The following is a 16,137-nucleotide window of genomic DNA, read 5'->3' as shown; positions in this document are numbered from 1 at the left end:
AAATACTCTGAAGAGTGCAAACATTAAAAGTTATCCAACTGCAAATATTTACTTGGTTACATAATACGCCTGGCTCTTTTCCAAGTGCCGCAAAGTGGCTGGCTAGTAATTTGGTCCCCCAAATGGCTGCTTTGCACCTTGAATTTCAGAAGAAGGGTGATTTGTTTCTTGTGTGTGTGTGTATTTTGGGCTCAGTATGAATGACATGGGCTCTGGTAGCTTTCCAAGGCTGCGGTATTGGGTTTCCTTGTTACCTTACATCACCACAAAGGATATGTAAATACTGTCAGGGTATCTGAAGGAGGTGGCTGATACGTGCACAGGTGTTTGGAAGACTGATTGATTAACAAGGACCTTTCTCCAGGAGAGGTGAAACCTTTTGAAAGGGTTCCCTAAACCTAGGCTTGTAAAGGTTATGTTAGCCCCTCAGCCTTTTGAAACTTTAACCGTCTCTGTGAATATGTCGTGCACCTGGGGAGTTCCAAATAGACATTTATTTGCCATGCTTTTATGAACATCTTTCTATGAGAAACCTTTGATGTTGTCAGAACACACAACGTACCCCCACTCTTTAAAGAACTGAAATATATATAGTTTCAGTCATGGCGTGGCTTATTTTGGAGAGCTGGCCACATTCTTTGGAGTTTTTTTTCCATACACCACACATTTTAATAGTTATTCAGGTATGTGCAGTGCTGTGTGTGTGTGTAAAAATGAGGAGTCGGCACTCATATCTTGATGAATTATAAAATGCCTCTCCCATTGCTCCCTTCTTCCTTGCCCCCCCTTCCCTATTGAATTTGTGACAAACTTTTTAAAAGCTGACATTTAAAAATACATAATAAGTAATGTTTCATATGTGTAATAGGTGAAGTTCATTACTTTGAGTTATAAAGAATTAAAAATTGAGAGTGATGGCAAGGGTACCAATTGGAAAATGGCCGCTGTAGGATGCGTGGTACAGCATAACATTTCCGCCATGGGGGTGTGGCATAGCACCTGCCCTGAGATCTTGTGATGAAGGACAATATATATATTAAATAAATAAAGGCACAAAATGAGTGAGTCGTTGCTGCTTGCCCCCTGCCCCAACTCATGCTGGCCTTGATTATGGCAATCATACAATATTTCTGCACATGCGCACATAATAGTACCATAGTACTGTACCACAATATCGTCAGCCACACTCCCTCTTGCATCCATGTACTCAGCATACACATAAATAGGTATCTCCTAGGCTCTTCCTCTCATGGGCTACACATAGATCTCTCCCTCAATCCAAGGGCACCTCTCCTGCACATTGACCTCGCAGACATCGCCACTTTTCTTTCATATGCACACAGAAAACATCGAATTTGCCTCTCCTTGCCTTCCTCCGTCACTCGCCCCCAACAATTACACACCTCACACAAATTATACATGAATAGCGCTCTCTCTCTCTCTCTCTCTCTCTCTCTCTCTCTCTCTCTCTCTCTCCCCCCCACCCACCCACCCAGTGTTGTGTAGTGGTTAAGAGCAGTAGACTCGTAATCTGGTGAACTGGGTTCGTGTCTCCGCTCCTCCACATGCAGCTGCTGGGTGACCTTGGGCTAGTCACACTTCTCTGAAGTCTCTCAGCCCCACTCACCTCACAGAGTGTTTGCTGTGGGGGAGGAAGGGAAAGGAGATTGTTAGTCGCTTTGAGACTCCTTAGGGTAGTGATAAAGTGGGATATCAAATCCAAACTCCTCTTCTTCTCCTCCTCCTCCCCCAAAATCCATGAAAGCTCTGCCCTTTGCCAATGGAAGCACCTGCTATCAGCTCCACCTTGCTGGCAGGCAACAGCAACTTGGAATGTGTAGGGATGCCTCCACTCCTCCCCTCTTTAAAAAAAACAACAAACAAGCAAGATCCAGCATTGGACAATGGGAATGTCTGTCACTTGCTGGCAGGCAGTGACAGACTGAGCTTGTGGGGATATCCCTGCCTCTTCTCTCCACCCACTCTTCCCTCCTTCAAGTTGGCTCCAGCATGGGAGGAAGGAGTGTCTGCTGCAGGCATTCAACAGCAGCCTGAGCATACAGGCATAACCCTGTGGCTCCTTCCTTGTGTACCAATCCAAGTTTTTTGGTTTTTTGGTTTTGTAAGTAAGCCCCAACATAGCAGCCTGAACACTCTGGAGTTTTCCACCCGGATAAAAAACAAAACTGAGTACGCCTAAAAGTTCCGCAACGGGTGTGAATTTGTCAGCTAGCTCTACCTACATTAGTTCACTGGCACCTACATTAACCACTAAGGTTAAAAGGATAAGCTATGCTAAGCAGAGGAACTGATTCAGATAGGGTTTTTTTTGTTGTTGTTCTGCATACAGAGCAACTAACCTTTGACTCATTGTGCTTTCTTAAATGCCCAGAGGCTTCAATATGTAATGTGGTTGCCCACACAGCTGAAGAAAGATATTGGCTGCTTAGCACATTCTTACTTGGTTTCATGGGTTCAGCAGCTGAATTACTCTGACATTGCCCCCACCCAAAATGTGCATCAGATAGGTTTGTAAGAAATGTTGTATATATCCAGCTGATATCACTGGCTGCTGACATTCAGCAGTCTACATTCCTTGAGGAATTTGCAATCTCAATTAGGTGTGGGAAACCCACCATGAAAGTGGGTTGTATAATGGATGTGAATGTTATGTGTATAAGCAACAACAGTAACAATATAACCTATGAGAGGGAGTGGTTTAGGTTGCAGTTCTGATCCTGCTTACCTGGGAGTAAGCCCCCAGTGAGTTCAATAGAACTTACTTCTGAATAGATATGGTTAAGATTCTCTTGTTAGATCTTCTACACATCCAGCTTTACATTGAATTTACTGATACAACAATTTGTAAGAGGTATAGATTTAGGTCAAAAGTGCCTGGTCTGACGAAAGGTTTTTCATCTAAGGAACATGGAAAACTGAACTATAAGAGCTAATTTAAGAAAGGTAGAAAGTAAGAGTGGAGAACCTGTGGCCATCCAGATGTTGTTGGACTCCTAACTTTCATCAATTCAAGCCAGGATGAAAGCTGTAATCTAACAACATCTGAAGGACCACATTTCTCACCCCTGGTTTAAAGAATATATAATTCCGGATCTAAACTATCAACCTCATATCCTGAATGCACAGCTATGTAGAAGAAATATTCATTCACTCTCCATCATGATATCCTGTAGGTATTTTGCAAAATAAGGTAGTGTTATATATTGTAGAGTAGATGATTTCTGAATTACAGCATTGGTTCGTAATTACTTGAAACTGAGAGCTGGTTCAAACATTCAAGGGCAAATTTGTAAAATATATACTGTCACCTCACATCAAATATTAAGACAGTGCACAATGGTATATTGAAGCACAATAAAATGTAAAACAATACAAAATAACCATTAAAATGGCTGGCAAAAGATCCAAATTCATTTACATGAATGTGTGAGAACATGAGAAGACCCATGTCTGATCAGGTCAAATGTCCATCTAGTCCTTCATTGTCAACCAGATTCCTATTAGAAACTGCAATCAGGACCTTAGTTTAACATCACTTGTCGGTTTGAACCCAACATCGGGTGAAAGATTCCTGAATTCCAGGGGGCTAGACTAGATGATCCTCATGAACCCTTTCAGCTCTAAGATTCAAGATTCCCAGTAACTGATATTTAGAGGCATGCTGCCTCTGATATTTGATGTTGGACACAGCCATCATGGCTAGTATAAGTCTGTTAGGGGAAATTCCTCCTGAGATTTTGTTTGAATATCTGGGCTGGGAAAGGCGTTCTTTGACCAAATTTAGTAGTTAAGGTGCTGTGACTTGTACAAAAAGTGGGCCCTTCTCCAGTAAAGACATCTGCTTAAACAGCTGCAAAGTGGCTGGCCCACTTCCTTTTCTTTTGACATTTAGTAAAGGTCTGCATTAAGATCAGCTCCTTGGACTGGGCAAATCTTTAATTAAAAGCATCTTTGACAGCAACGTCTCTCAGCATTTCCGTTACAAACCACATTTTTTCAGGTGTTTTCCTTGGCTGTAAAAATTCACTCTCGGCTGAGAAACATGACACACCAAACCTTCTGCTTTCTTAATTATCTCATCCGAAAGCTGCACTGTAATAGAACATGATGCAAAATATGGGTTGAGGTTTAAGTAACATGTTTATATTTTGTCTCTTCCCCACTTACTCTCTTGAAGCTAAAAAAAAAGTGTGGGCATTTATTTTTTTTGAAGATCAAGCAGTTTAGATATAACAGTCCTATAAACCATGATTTGAGAATGAACTCATATCCCTCCTCCCTTCCTCTCTTGGTTGCATTTGTTGTTGTTGTTTAGTCGTTTAGTCGTGTCTGACTCTTCGTGACCCCATGGACCAGAGCACGCCAGGCACTCCTGTCTTCCACTGCCTCCTGCAGTTTGGTCAGACTCAGGTTTGTAGCTTCAAGAACACTGTCCAACCATCTCGTACTCTGTCGTCCCCTTCTCCTTGTGCCCTCAATCTTTCCCAACATCAGGGTCTTTTCCAGGGAGTCTTCTCTTCTCATGAGGTGGCCAAAGTATTAGAGCCTCAGCTTCACGATCTGTCCTTCCAGTGAGCACTCAGGGCTAATTTCCTTAAGAATGGAGAGGTTTGATCTTCTTGCAGTCTATGGGACTCTCAAGAGTCTCCTCCAGCACCATAATTCAAAAGCATCTTGGTTGCATATCCTATGCCTATATTTTGTCTCTTCCCCACTTGCTCTTGCAGCTAAAAAAAACTGTGGGCATTTTTAAATTTGAAGATCAGGCAGTTTAGATATAACAGTCCTATAAACCACGATTTGAGAATGAACTCATATCCCTCCTCCCCTCCTCTCTTGGTTGCATATCCTAGCACACTTGCTGGATCATCACCTTGTTGTGGTAAGTGGGCTTGCATGTTCCTATGATCCTTGTGAGCAAAGGCCCCAGGAGTCCTGTACTCCCAGTAGGGTCACCCAAGGTGGTAAGGTCAAGGGGGAGAAGCTAGACAAAGAATGACCCAAGAAGTCCTCAACAGCAGAATGCACAGAAAATAACAAGCAGTATGTTACAATGGCTATGAAGGCAGATGAAGGCTGTAGCAGAATCTACCGGTCGTCATGACACTCATGCCATTGGAATAGAGCCTTTCTGTGAAGACTGTGCGTTGGAAAAGATGAGGCTGAGAGGAGATGTGATAGCCATTGTCAAATATCTCAAGGGCTGTCAGGAAGATGGAACAAGCTTGTTCTCTCCTGCTCTGGAGGGTAGGACTCAAATCAATGGCTTTAAGTTACAAGAAAGGAAATTCCAGCTAAACTTTCAGTCGGTAACAGCTGTTCGACAGTGGATCAGACTCCCACGAGAGGTGGTGGGCTCTCCTTCACTAGAGGTTTTTAAGCAGAGGTTGGATGGCCATCTACCATAGATGCTTTAGTTGAGATTCCTGCATTGCAGGGGGTTGGACTAGATGACTCACAGGACCCCTTCCTACTCTACAGTTCTATGATTCAAAGCTCCTGCCTGACTTTATCTGCAGTTCAGAGATGCTTATCATTGGTGGATTTCTGCCCAGCATTTGTTCCTCTCTTTGCGCTGCTTCAGAGGCTGACAGTTTGGTGCCCTTCAAGTGTTCTGCACCATAGATCTCATCACTCCTAAGTATTGGCCATGATGGGAGAAGCTGATGGAAATTGTAGTCTAGGGCATCTGTGTGATACCTGATTACCTACTCCTGTTTCTTCATCTGATACAGTGGTGCCTCAGTTTACGAACTTAATCCGTTCCGGACCTCTGTTCTTAAACCAAAACCATTCTTAAACCAAGGCACACTTTCCCTAATGGGGCTTCCCGCCGCTGGTGCCCTTCCACTGTTTGGATTCCATTCTTAGACCGAGGTAAAGTTCGCAAACCTGGACACTACTTCTGGTTTTGCGGAGTATGTAAACCAAATCATTCATAAACAGGAGTGTTCTTAAACCGAGGTACCAGTGTATTGTGAAAGTCCTTATCTCTCTCCTCTTGGAGAAGCTCATTGTCAAAACTTCATTGGCAACCATTAGTTGATTGTGTCATTCATTGTTTTTTAAAGAAGTTAATTGTTATCCATTGTTTTTCACTGTATCCCTCAATTATCCTTGCTCGTTGATATGGATGAATGGCACCATGCAATTAAACAAAATGTAACATAATATAATATCCCGCCCTAATGGATGCCTTTCCGTCTCTTCTTGGCATTGCTTCCTATCATTCTTTTCCTGAGCCTGAGCAATGAAGTCATAATGGTTGGTACCCAGAAGGACAATTGTCTTACTCGAATTACCCAAATACATTGCATTAGAGCACAGTAGGAGTAATTGGGAATTGCCTGCTTCTTTGTGCTACATAAATCGCTAATGTTTCAGAAAAGGTCAGTTGTACCCAAACTGCACATACACCATACATTTAAGCACACCTCTCCCCAAAAAGAAATTGATCCTCGGAATGGTGGTATACCTCTTATGGAGCTACAGTTCCCTTTTTTCAAAAAATTGTCTTTATTGATTTTCATACCCACAGATACACACATATATACACAGAAAAACAACATAACTAAATTATAAGAAAACCCAAAAACCAAAAAACAGAAACAGACATGTAAGTTATTGACTCCCCCCCACCTCGATTTTGGGTTATGTAGTACAATTTTTTCCGCAGTTTATCTTTAAAGCTCCTGCATGTCGTAGGGTTATATGAATTTTAAAAATCTGCTTCAATATATGTTATAAATTTGTTCCATTCCTTAATAAACTTTGTTTCTTTCTGGTCTCTAATTTTTTGTGTTAATTTTGCCAATTCTGAATATTCAAATAATTTAAAACAAAAAAAAAATTCCTTCCAGTAGCACCTTAAAGACCAACTAAGTTCGTGCATGCACACGAAAGCTCATACCAAGAACTAACTTAGTTGGTCTTTAAGGTGCTACTGGAAGGAATTTTTTTGTTTGTTTTGACTATGGCAGACCAACACGGCTACCTATCTGTAAGTCAAATAATTTACTTTGCCAATCTCTTACCGTTGGGATATTAATTGATTTCCAATTTTGGGCGATTAAAATTCTAGCAGCTGTTGTTGCACACTGGAATAAGGTCTGGTCCTCTTTCTTAATTTCATTGCCAATCATTCCCAGAAGGAAATTTTCAGGTTTTTTAACAAAAGTGTATTTAAACATTTTTTTTAATTCATTATAAACGAGCTCCCAGAACTTCTTGATTTTTTCACAAGTCCACCACATGTGGTAGAAACTTCCTTCCTTGTTTTTACACCTCCAGCACATTTTGTCTCCATTCTTATAGATTTTTCCTAGTTTTACGGGGGTGATGTATCATCTGTACATCATTTTTTCCATGTTTTCTCTTAAGGCAACACAAGCAGTAAACTTCATATCTTTATTCCAGAGCTTACAGTTCCCAACACCCTTAACACAACACAGGATGCCCACCCTGTGGAACACCCTCCCATCAGATGTCAAAGAAATTAACAACTTTCTGACATTTAGAAGACATCTGAAAGCAGCCCTGTTTAGGGAAGCTTTTAATGATTGATGTTTTAATGTATTTAACTCTTTTGTTGGAAGCCACCCAGAGTGGCTGGGGAAGCCCAGCCAGATGGGCAGGGTATAAATAATAAATTATTATTATTATTATTATTATTATTATTATTATTATTATTATTGCCCATCCTTGGACGTAGCTGGCTGGGGTTTCCCCAGCTGCTCTCTCACTTCCCCGACTCCCCACCCCTACCCCATTTTTGGCTTCACATTTCTGGTTTTTAAAATTTGATTTTTAATTTCAAGTGACAAAAAAATACCCAAAACAGAGCTTAGTTAGTTGTACAGAAAAGAAATAAAAAGAGCAGCTGGAGCTATAAAGGACTTTTGATTTGTCTGAGTTTGTATAATCCCACTGGTTTATATTCTTAGGTATATTCACTCCCGGGTATTTAAAGTTGATCTTACAGAGATTTGGGCCAGTTGTCTTGCGCCAATGCTGTTGTAGGTTTGATGGGGGTGTGTATCGGAATTGTTCTTAAGATTTGGTGAAGTTTACGGTGAACCCAGATATCTTGCCATATATAGCAAGTTGGTCCATAACAGCAGGTAATGAGGTTTCAGGATCAGAAAGGAATAGCACATAATCTGTGAACATATTGATAAGATGTTTCTCCCCCCGCCAATAATTAAAAAACTTTAACATCATCATCTACTTTCCTAGTTGCTGTTCCTGCAAGAGGAGATGTGGAAGTTTAAGATTAAGAAATTACCAACATTGTAGTAAACATAAGGAATGCTTTATTTTTTTGGCTTAAGAACAGCAACTGAAGTATGGTATTACCTTGAAGAGGGAGGATAATCCTTTCAGGAGGAAAGTCAGAAAACAGGCATCCCTAAAATGTAGCTAGGGGTGACATTATTAAAAACAAACAAACAAACAAACAAACAAACACAAACCTTTATATTTCCGCCCTTCACCACACCCATTAAAACTGCAATCCTGTATACCAGGTGGTTCAATTCCAGTGATTGTCCATTGTAGATGGTTGTTCAATTTGACTTAATAGGATTTCCTTTGGAATAAATGGCACAAGATTTGGATACAACTGTTCTTGTGGGTGCATTGTTACTACTACTGCTACTACTACTACTACTACTACTACTACTACTACTACTACAACAACAATTTATTGCCTGCCCTTTACTCCAATGTACCAGGAAGGTACAGCAATTAAAACACAGAGAAAAGGTTTGTTCACACATTACACAGACCACGGGTAAAAGCTGTCTCTACACATGTAAAGAGTCTACATTTGTTGATGTGTACAGCTGTGTCCTCAGGGGCACAGATTGTACACTTGAATGCAGTGTGTGGAAGCCCTTAATATTAGCCATTCTGGACCTACATTTTATTTTATTGATGCATATGCCACTGTGTCCCAGTAATTAATAAGTATGCTTGAAATGCCTAGCATAATCAGACCTCCACAAATCTTGCTGCTCACAAATCTTAACATGAAGAACACAAGGGATCTCCTCTTCCTCTCCTCTGAATTGCAGAGATAGAAAGAGAGAAAGACGTGCGGCTGTATTTTGGAGCAGGTCAAGGTGTATTTATTTCCTTAATATTTATTCTCAAAAGATGTACCCTGTAAAATATTTAAGTTAACTTAAAATAGGAATAAAAAACAACAATAGAATATGAGAACTGCAACAATACCAAAAGGACATTGTAATGAGACAAAAGCAGTAGCAGCAGAAATATATGCTAAAAAGATGTTACTCTGCAAAATGTTTCTGGGGGAGAAACCACACACACATTTTCTTCCCATCTAAAAATAACGAGCCAGGCAGATCTCCCAAAGGAAGTGGTAAAGCTCCAGAAAACTTCTGCCTGCTCCAGAGGTCACCACAAGAAGAAAATGCCTTTGCCCAGGTCCTCTGGCATTTGAAGGGACCTGTCATGCTCATTCTGCAGTCTCTCCACAAAGGAGAGAGCTCAAAGTGGCTTTTGACAGCACTTCATCAAACAATCGCATGTTGTACTAGGCTTTGGAGCAGACAGAAATAGCACAAGTACCGCTTGCTGTTTCTGCCTGGTCCAAAACCTGCGACTGTGACAACCATATAGCCATATACCTTCAAAGTCCTCTACATATTCCAGAGGTCTCAGGAAAGGGGAAGGGTGACCACAAATAATAGCTTACTTTATAGCATGCACCTTAAGAAAGCTTTGTTTTATTTCCCTTTAATGATTTTCATAGCAGGGTAATCTGTGCATTGCAAGCAAGATACAGGAAGCTAATAATAATAAGTTTCTGATCAAATACATTTGTTTCTTTTCTTTCCCCACATTCAGTACTGATGGCTTTTGTTTTGCCATGGTAGAAGATGAAGACTCTGGAGGGCAGACTTTCACCACAGGCTGTATCGGGTTAGAGGGTTCTGACTTCCAGTGCCGGGTAAGAATATATTTTGATCTAGATTTGGTCTTTAGTTTTAGCTGGGAGTCAGATGTTGTTGGACTGCAGCTTCCATCAGCCTCAACCAGTGCTCAAATATGATGGGAGTTGCAGTGCAACATCTGCAGAGTACCATTCTAGTACCCTAACCTTACAAATAGTTAGGAATGGAGGGAGATACATAGTCTGTTGCCTTCCTCCTCCAGGGGAGTTGGAATGCAAGTCAGGCTGTGAATATCTTTGTAAGTCTTCCCAGTGGTCCATAACACAGGTAAGCAGAAGTCAGCAGAGCACTAACAGGTTGGAAAGCCCAGCAGTAATCCTCATTTTGCAAGATGATACCATCTTTCTTAGAAGTAGCGTCCTATCACAGGCAATGGGACCCACTTTGAGATACAGCGTTTTAAGAATGGGCTCATAATGTTTCTGTGCTACTTATTTAAATTCCCATCTCAAGAGCTCAGGTGCAATATTTAGTGCACAACCGTATGCATGTTTACTCAGAATTAAGTCCACGGTATTAAGAGAGGCTTACTCCCTAGTAAGATGTTCAGGACTGCTGCCTTAATGCTTTAAATGAAGGTGAAGTATGAAATGTAATTGGGGTGAGCCTGATTCATTTAGCCTTTGCATCTACCCTCCTTACCCCGTGTGCTGGTTTGTATACAGGAGTTTCCTGCTCCCAGCCCCCTTTCTCCACGACATAGAATGCTTCCATTGTACCAGGTCAGACAATTTTTAGGTCACCAAGACATTTGTCCCTACCTCTGTTTTCCCATATTGCCACCCTGTGACAACTTGCCCACATACTGATTGCTCTAAGAAAAATGAAGAGGGGTTTTCTAGATGCTCATAGTTTGCAGGACTAGATACAGACCTATGTTGTCACCCCTCATGTAAAGTCCCCTTCTGCATTAGGCTCAGAAGCAATATACATGTTCAGAAAACCCAAACAGTCGTGTACCATTTCAGGTTAAAAACAGTATATTTGAATTCTTGTTCACTTGAAAAACAACAGCAACACCTTCTGTGAACATAGAAAGCTAGCAGAGAGAGGAGGAGGCTACAGCTATTGTCCCTTACATACTAATTTTCCTTGTGCAGGGCTTTTTCTGTAGGCCTTCAATAATGCATTTTCCCCACATATTCTGAAGTTGTCTAAGCCTAGAAGAACAATACCATTTGCTTTCTCTAATTATATTGAGAACCCAGATTTAAGCTTTGCCCTCCATCGAAAAACGAAATAGTAAAAACTACACCTGTTTATTAAACTGTATCTAGGTCTAGATTCTTATATAGTTTAAAAGGAATTGTCATCTAGGTTTTTAAAAAGCACATTAAGGTGTTAGCACATGCATGGTTTTTCACATCTGAAAGCTTTCAGCGTTTCTAATGCCTTTTGGATGTGGACAAAGCTGCTCATAACTATTATCTGTTGCAGGACACACCACTGTCCCAACCGAGAAGATTAATTGAATGCTGCACAGATCAGGATTACTGTAACAAAGATCTTCACCCTACGCTGCCGCCACTGATAAAAGGAGGTAACGAAAGAGGCAAATCTTTAATTTCCATTCTGCATATTGCTTTTCTTTCTAGAAAACAAAAAAACTGCAGATAACATTTTCAGTGCCAGTGGCAACATTTGCAGTGTAAGCATTCCGGGCGCACTGCTTGCTCACCTAGCTAAAACATTTCTAAGATGGGTTTCCGATGAAAAAAAGATTTGTTAATGCTTCAGAGTGAAGAAAAAAATATTATTTCATTATACATCCTAAAAACACAATATTTGTTTTTATCCAGTTATTTTATTGGTTAATGGGCTTGGGTTTGAGTTTCTCAAAGCAGAATCCATTTTCTAATTCTGATTGAAGCTTTTTTACCTCGAAGTAGACATTTCCCCCTGAAAACGTTTTCAACTGTGTGAAAATTTATCTCTTAAAAAATCCTATTTGGTGCCTTTTTTCCATTAACTTGATAGATAGATAGTGATGTGTGGTTTCTCTCTCTCTCTCTCTCTCTCTCTCTCTCTCTCTCTCTCTCTCTCTCTCTCTCTCTCTCTTGCATAATACTAGAAGCCAGGGCCCATGTAATGAAGATGAATGGTGGAAGATTCAGGGCGGGGGCGGGGGGGGGGAGGGTGTACTTCTTCATGCAGCACATTAATTGAATCATATAATTTTCACCTTAAAGATTTGGTGATGGCCACCAACTTCAGTGGGTTTAAAATGGGATTGGATGACTCCATGGAAGATAAGGGTATCAATGGCCATTTGTCATGACCTTTGTATGCTACCTCTAGGATCAGAGGAAGTATGGGCTCTAAATCCCGGTTGCTGCAAAACAGCAGCAGGAGAGTGCTACGGACCTCACACCGTGCCCCTGAGTTTCCCACATGCATCTGGACTAGATAGGCCTTTGGTTTGATCTAAGAACTCTTAAGTTCTTGTTGCTTAAGTTGCTGCATTAGAACTGTTTTGAGAGTCATGCCTCCCTGCCCCAGGCAGTGCTGCTTCTTCCTCCCTCTTGGCTCACCTATATTCATGATCTACCCAGCCAGGAATCATTCAGCAAATGGGTTGATGTCTTGATGCTTCATAGCCAATCAGATTTGGCTGCCCAGTGACATATGTGAGAGCTAAGTAAGGCTGTAGTTTTAACCTTTCTCATCTGGGAGTAATCCCCATTGAATTCAGTGGGACTTGCTTCTGAGGAGACAGCATTGGAAAAATGATGTTTCTGGTTCAAGTGCTATAACAGGTACACCAACTGGGTTAGTGGAGACAGGAATATTTAACTGTAGCCCTGCAGTTGGGACCTTCCAGCAAAGAAGCTGCTGTTGGTGATGGTTTGGAATCACCTAAAGATGGGGGGTAGGTCTGCGGTCTCTTAAGTCCTCATCAAATTCAGTAGCTAAACAATTAAATGACAAGATTAAATCTATCAAGATTGAAGCATGACCTCTGGCACCAATATGAATGCTTAGGAGATGGAAGTGTCATATGGAGGCAAAGCGCATAAAACCACAGGGGCATTGATAAAGTTCTATTACAATAAGGGAAGGCAATTGGTTGAAGCTGCCCTAAAGATATTTGGTAGCAAAATGCTTATCCAAATGCTCCAAGGTGTTCTAATTTAGGGCTCTGATTAGAACGCCATTAAAGTTTTGGAAGCTGTGCAGAATATTTTCCCCAGAAGGTATATTCTCTACCATCAAGAGTATGAGCATCTCTTGTTTTGTAGAGTACCCAGGTTGCCAACAATTAAGGCAATAGCAGTCTGTGCTCAGTTAAAGTATGTTTAAGAAATTGCTGCTACACCTATTGAGCATTTTCCTGCCTTGTACTATACAGAATTGGGCAATAAACAACTCTGGAAAGCAGCTTGTCAGGCTGTTTTAGACTATTAATATTTCCCAGAACTGAGCTCTGCTTTGACCTTGAAGAAGTGTCAACCAAGGGATTGGCTCCTCCGGATAGAATCCAGAAGGGACCTGCAACTAATTAGAAACACCAAATTTTCCCCTTGGTTGGAGCAGACATGGTTAGGATTGCAACTTAAATTAATAAATGCCCAATTTCTCAATGAATGTTGACAAATTGCCATAAAGAGGACACTTTCAGCACTGCTACTGTTAACAAAAGCCAGTAGTAGTTTTGGCTCATTTCTGCATAAATTCAAGACAGGCGACTGTCCAAGAGAACATACAAAGAAAATCTCATTGTCACCCTTTTCCTTATTTTGGAAAGTACCTTACCAAAAACTATTTTCTAACACGAGTGTCTTTCTGTGGGCATGTGAAAAACAGAATAGATGTTGCTTTTGATTCAGGAGTCGTATGACTAGGGTCACATCTCAGGGGATGCTAAGGTCTAAGGAGGTCTTCCAGCTGTAGGTCAGAGGTGGTTGAACTACAAATTAACCCAGGCACAGAGGTGATGTCAGCAAAAGCGGGGACATTGTTCACTGAGAGTGCTTTTCTGCGCCTTGAATGTGCTAGAAAGGGAAAGGATAGTTTTCAAAAAATATATATGAAAGGAACAAAGGAGTTCTGTGGACTTGGATATTTCAGAATGAGGAGTTAAAGCTAACCCGTCCTGAGAGCAAGGAAAGTCTTAGCATGTAGGAAGGAATATAAACACACAACAATTCAGCTACACTCCCTGCTCACTATTCTGAATAGCTTCCATGCCCAACAAATAAAATAAAAACATCCTGATGAGTACAAGAAGACCCTGTGCTGGGCAGGCAGTCTGCTTATTAAGAAAGCAGGAAAAATAATCAGATCCCAATATAACATTGCCATTTTAAACAATAAAAAATATATTACTGGAAACCCCAATGAAAAGGCAGACTGCAGGGAGATGAGAGGAGAGATCCGTCTTTACTGATTTAACGCCCTTATAAGCAGAAGTGTTGGTGCCACCATGTCTGGCTCGCAGTCTCTATAGCTGGTGATTGAATGAGCTGGGCAGTGATGACTGAGGAAAGGATGGGGTTTGATATGTGTACTGGATCCCACACTCCTGGCCCCAGGCTGATGTTGCTGCTGCTGCTGCTGCTGCAGTAATAAGCCCTGTGCACATTGCAAACCTGGGAGAAGATGTAGCAATGGGCTCACAGTACACCAGTTCTCCTTGCTGGAACCGAGTAGGAATTGCAAGAGAGAAGCTCCTATTCCTTTTGCTGGGGCTTGTCCCACCAACCTTTTGCAAGTAAAAATTAAAGGAATGATTCACTCCCAAGTCCTTCTCAAGCCCTCTCCAGTTTTTCACAGCTGCTTAGGGTGATTAGAAGCAGAGCTGAGTGTATGTGTACGTACAGTGCATATAGTCTACAGTAGGGGTAGCCAACACCATGAGCTCTAGATGGTGTGGGCTGTCAAAAGTGCTCTAATAGTGCTGTAAGTGTATGGTGCAGATGAGGCCTTATTGACCTCGGATCTGAAAATTAGATTTGTGTTGCCAGGCACAAACCACCCTATTCTCAGCTGTGCAGTACCCTTCTCTCATCTTCAAGCCTTCCTTATCCCTTTGCAGACAGACTGGAACATGTTTACAACTATTACAAGCCGTGTGCATTGAAGATAAATGGCTTGCAGAAGTATGGACCTGATTAACAATGAAAATGGAGCGTTTGCTTCCCTGCCTGTCTTGCCCCCAGTAGCAGCCTCTTCCTTCATAGCGACAAGTGATCTCCCTGGCGGATTCTCAGTTTCCCGTCCCCCTTATTCGTAGCGATGGCTCAGGTACAAATCTGCTGGCCTAGCGAGAATACAGCACGCTAGTGTTTTCCCGGTTGCCAGTGTCTCCTTACAAAAGGGATTACAAAAAGTGACGGCAGTGTCTTGAATGTTTATGCCACTAATGCGCTAGTAGCAGGTAATGTTAGGTTAAAACACTGAGCCTGGTGCTAACAGGAGATACATTGTTTGCCAGCCTCTTGCATTAGGAGCAAGCGAGAAGGAAAACGCCGCTGTTCAGTGGCCAAAATAGAAGAAGAAACCAGAGCTTGGAAATAAAATAAAAGTGCATAGTGGAAAGCTGAGAGTCCCCATGGAACTTCCCTTTCTCATCACTCTAGTAAACCTGAAATGCAATAGCCCCTGTTCCAGGAGAGATCAATCAGAATAGAGTTCTCACAGCTTATGCCCTGCTCATCCTTATCTTGGAAGATAGATCCTGCTTCTGATCCCAAGTAACCAGACGCAACGTCGGATATGTTAGCGCGTTGTGGATATAGAAATTCACACCCGTACTGGAGAAGGTTGCTTTCCCAGAATATCTCGGTGCCTTGATCCACATAAGTGGATGCTGGCAAATTTCAGAAATTGGGGTAGGTGTGTCCCTGTCCATCTGTGTTTGGTACACACAATTCCACAGCAGAAGCAGCTGTGGCAGGGGAGCCATCCTCCAGACAGTGGCTTTGCTACTGTTTACTGAACAGCATAGAACTTTATAGGCACACTAGCGATGCTAATCTGCTGCTCTTGCTGGTGGTGTCCCTGCATAGCCTTGACCTTGCCACTGCTCTGACGTGCTCCTGTGTCGTCTCACACACTGTGCTGGCCTTTCGAGCCACTCCAGGCCAGGCTGGACCCTTTCCGAGTTTCTGCTGTTGGACGATGGCTGTTTATTTTC

General features: G+C 41.7%; 1 protein-coding gene across 1 annotated transcript in view; it reads left to right on the top strand.

Moving 5' to 3' along the window:
• Positions 1 to 16,137, top strand: part of BMPR1B (bone morphogenetic protein receptor type 1B) — an 83,220-nt gene that overhangs the window by 45,851 nt on the left and 21,232 nt on the right. Inside the window, exons 3-4 of the mRNA XM_083756617.1 lie at positions 9,895 to 9,997; positions 11,439 to 11,541. Of these exons, the coding sequence (XP_083612743.1) occupies positions 9,895 to 9,997; positions 11,439 to 11,541 (206 nt within the window). The remainder of the gene's footprint in view (positions 1 to 9,894; positions 9,998 to 11,438; positions 11,542 to 16,137) is intronic.

Source organism: Podarcis gaigeae (genome assembly GCF_964106915.1).
Source record: "Podarcis gaigeae genome assembly, chromosome: 9".
NCBI lineage: Eukaryota > Metazoa > Chordata > Lepidosauria > Squamata > Lacertidae > Podarcis > Podarcis gaigeae.
The sequence above is the reverse complement of the archived record's forward strand: the minus strand, read 5'-3'. Positions and strand labels throughout refer to the sequence as shown.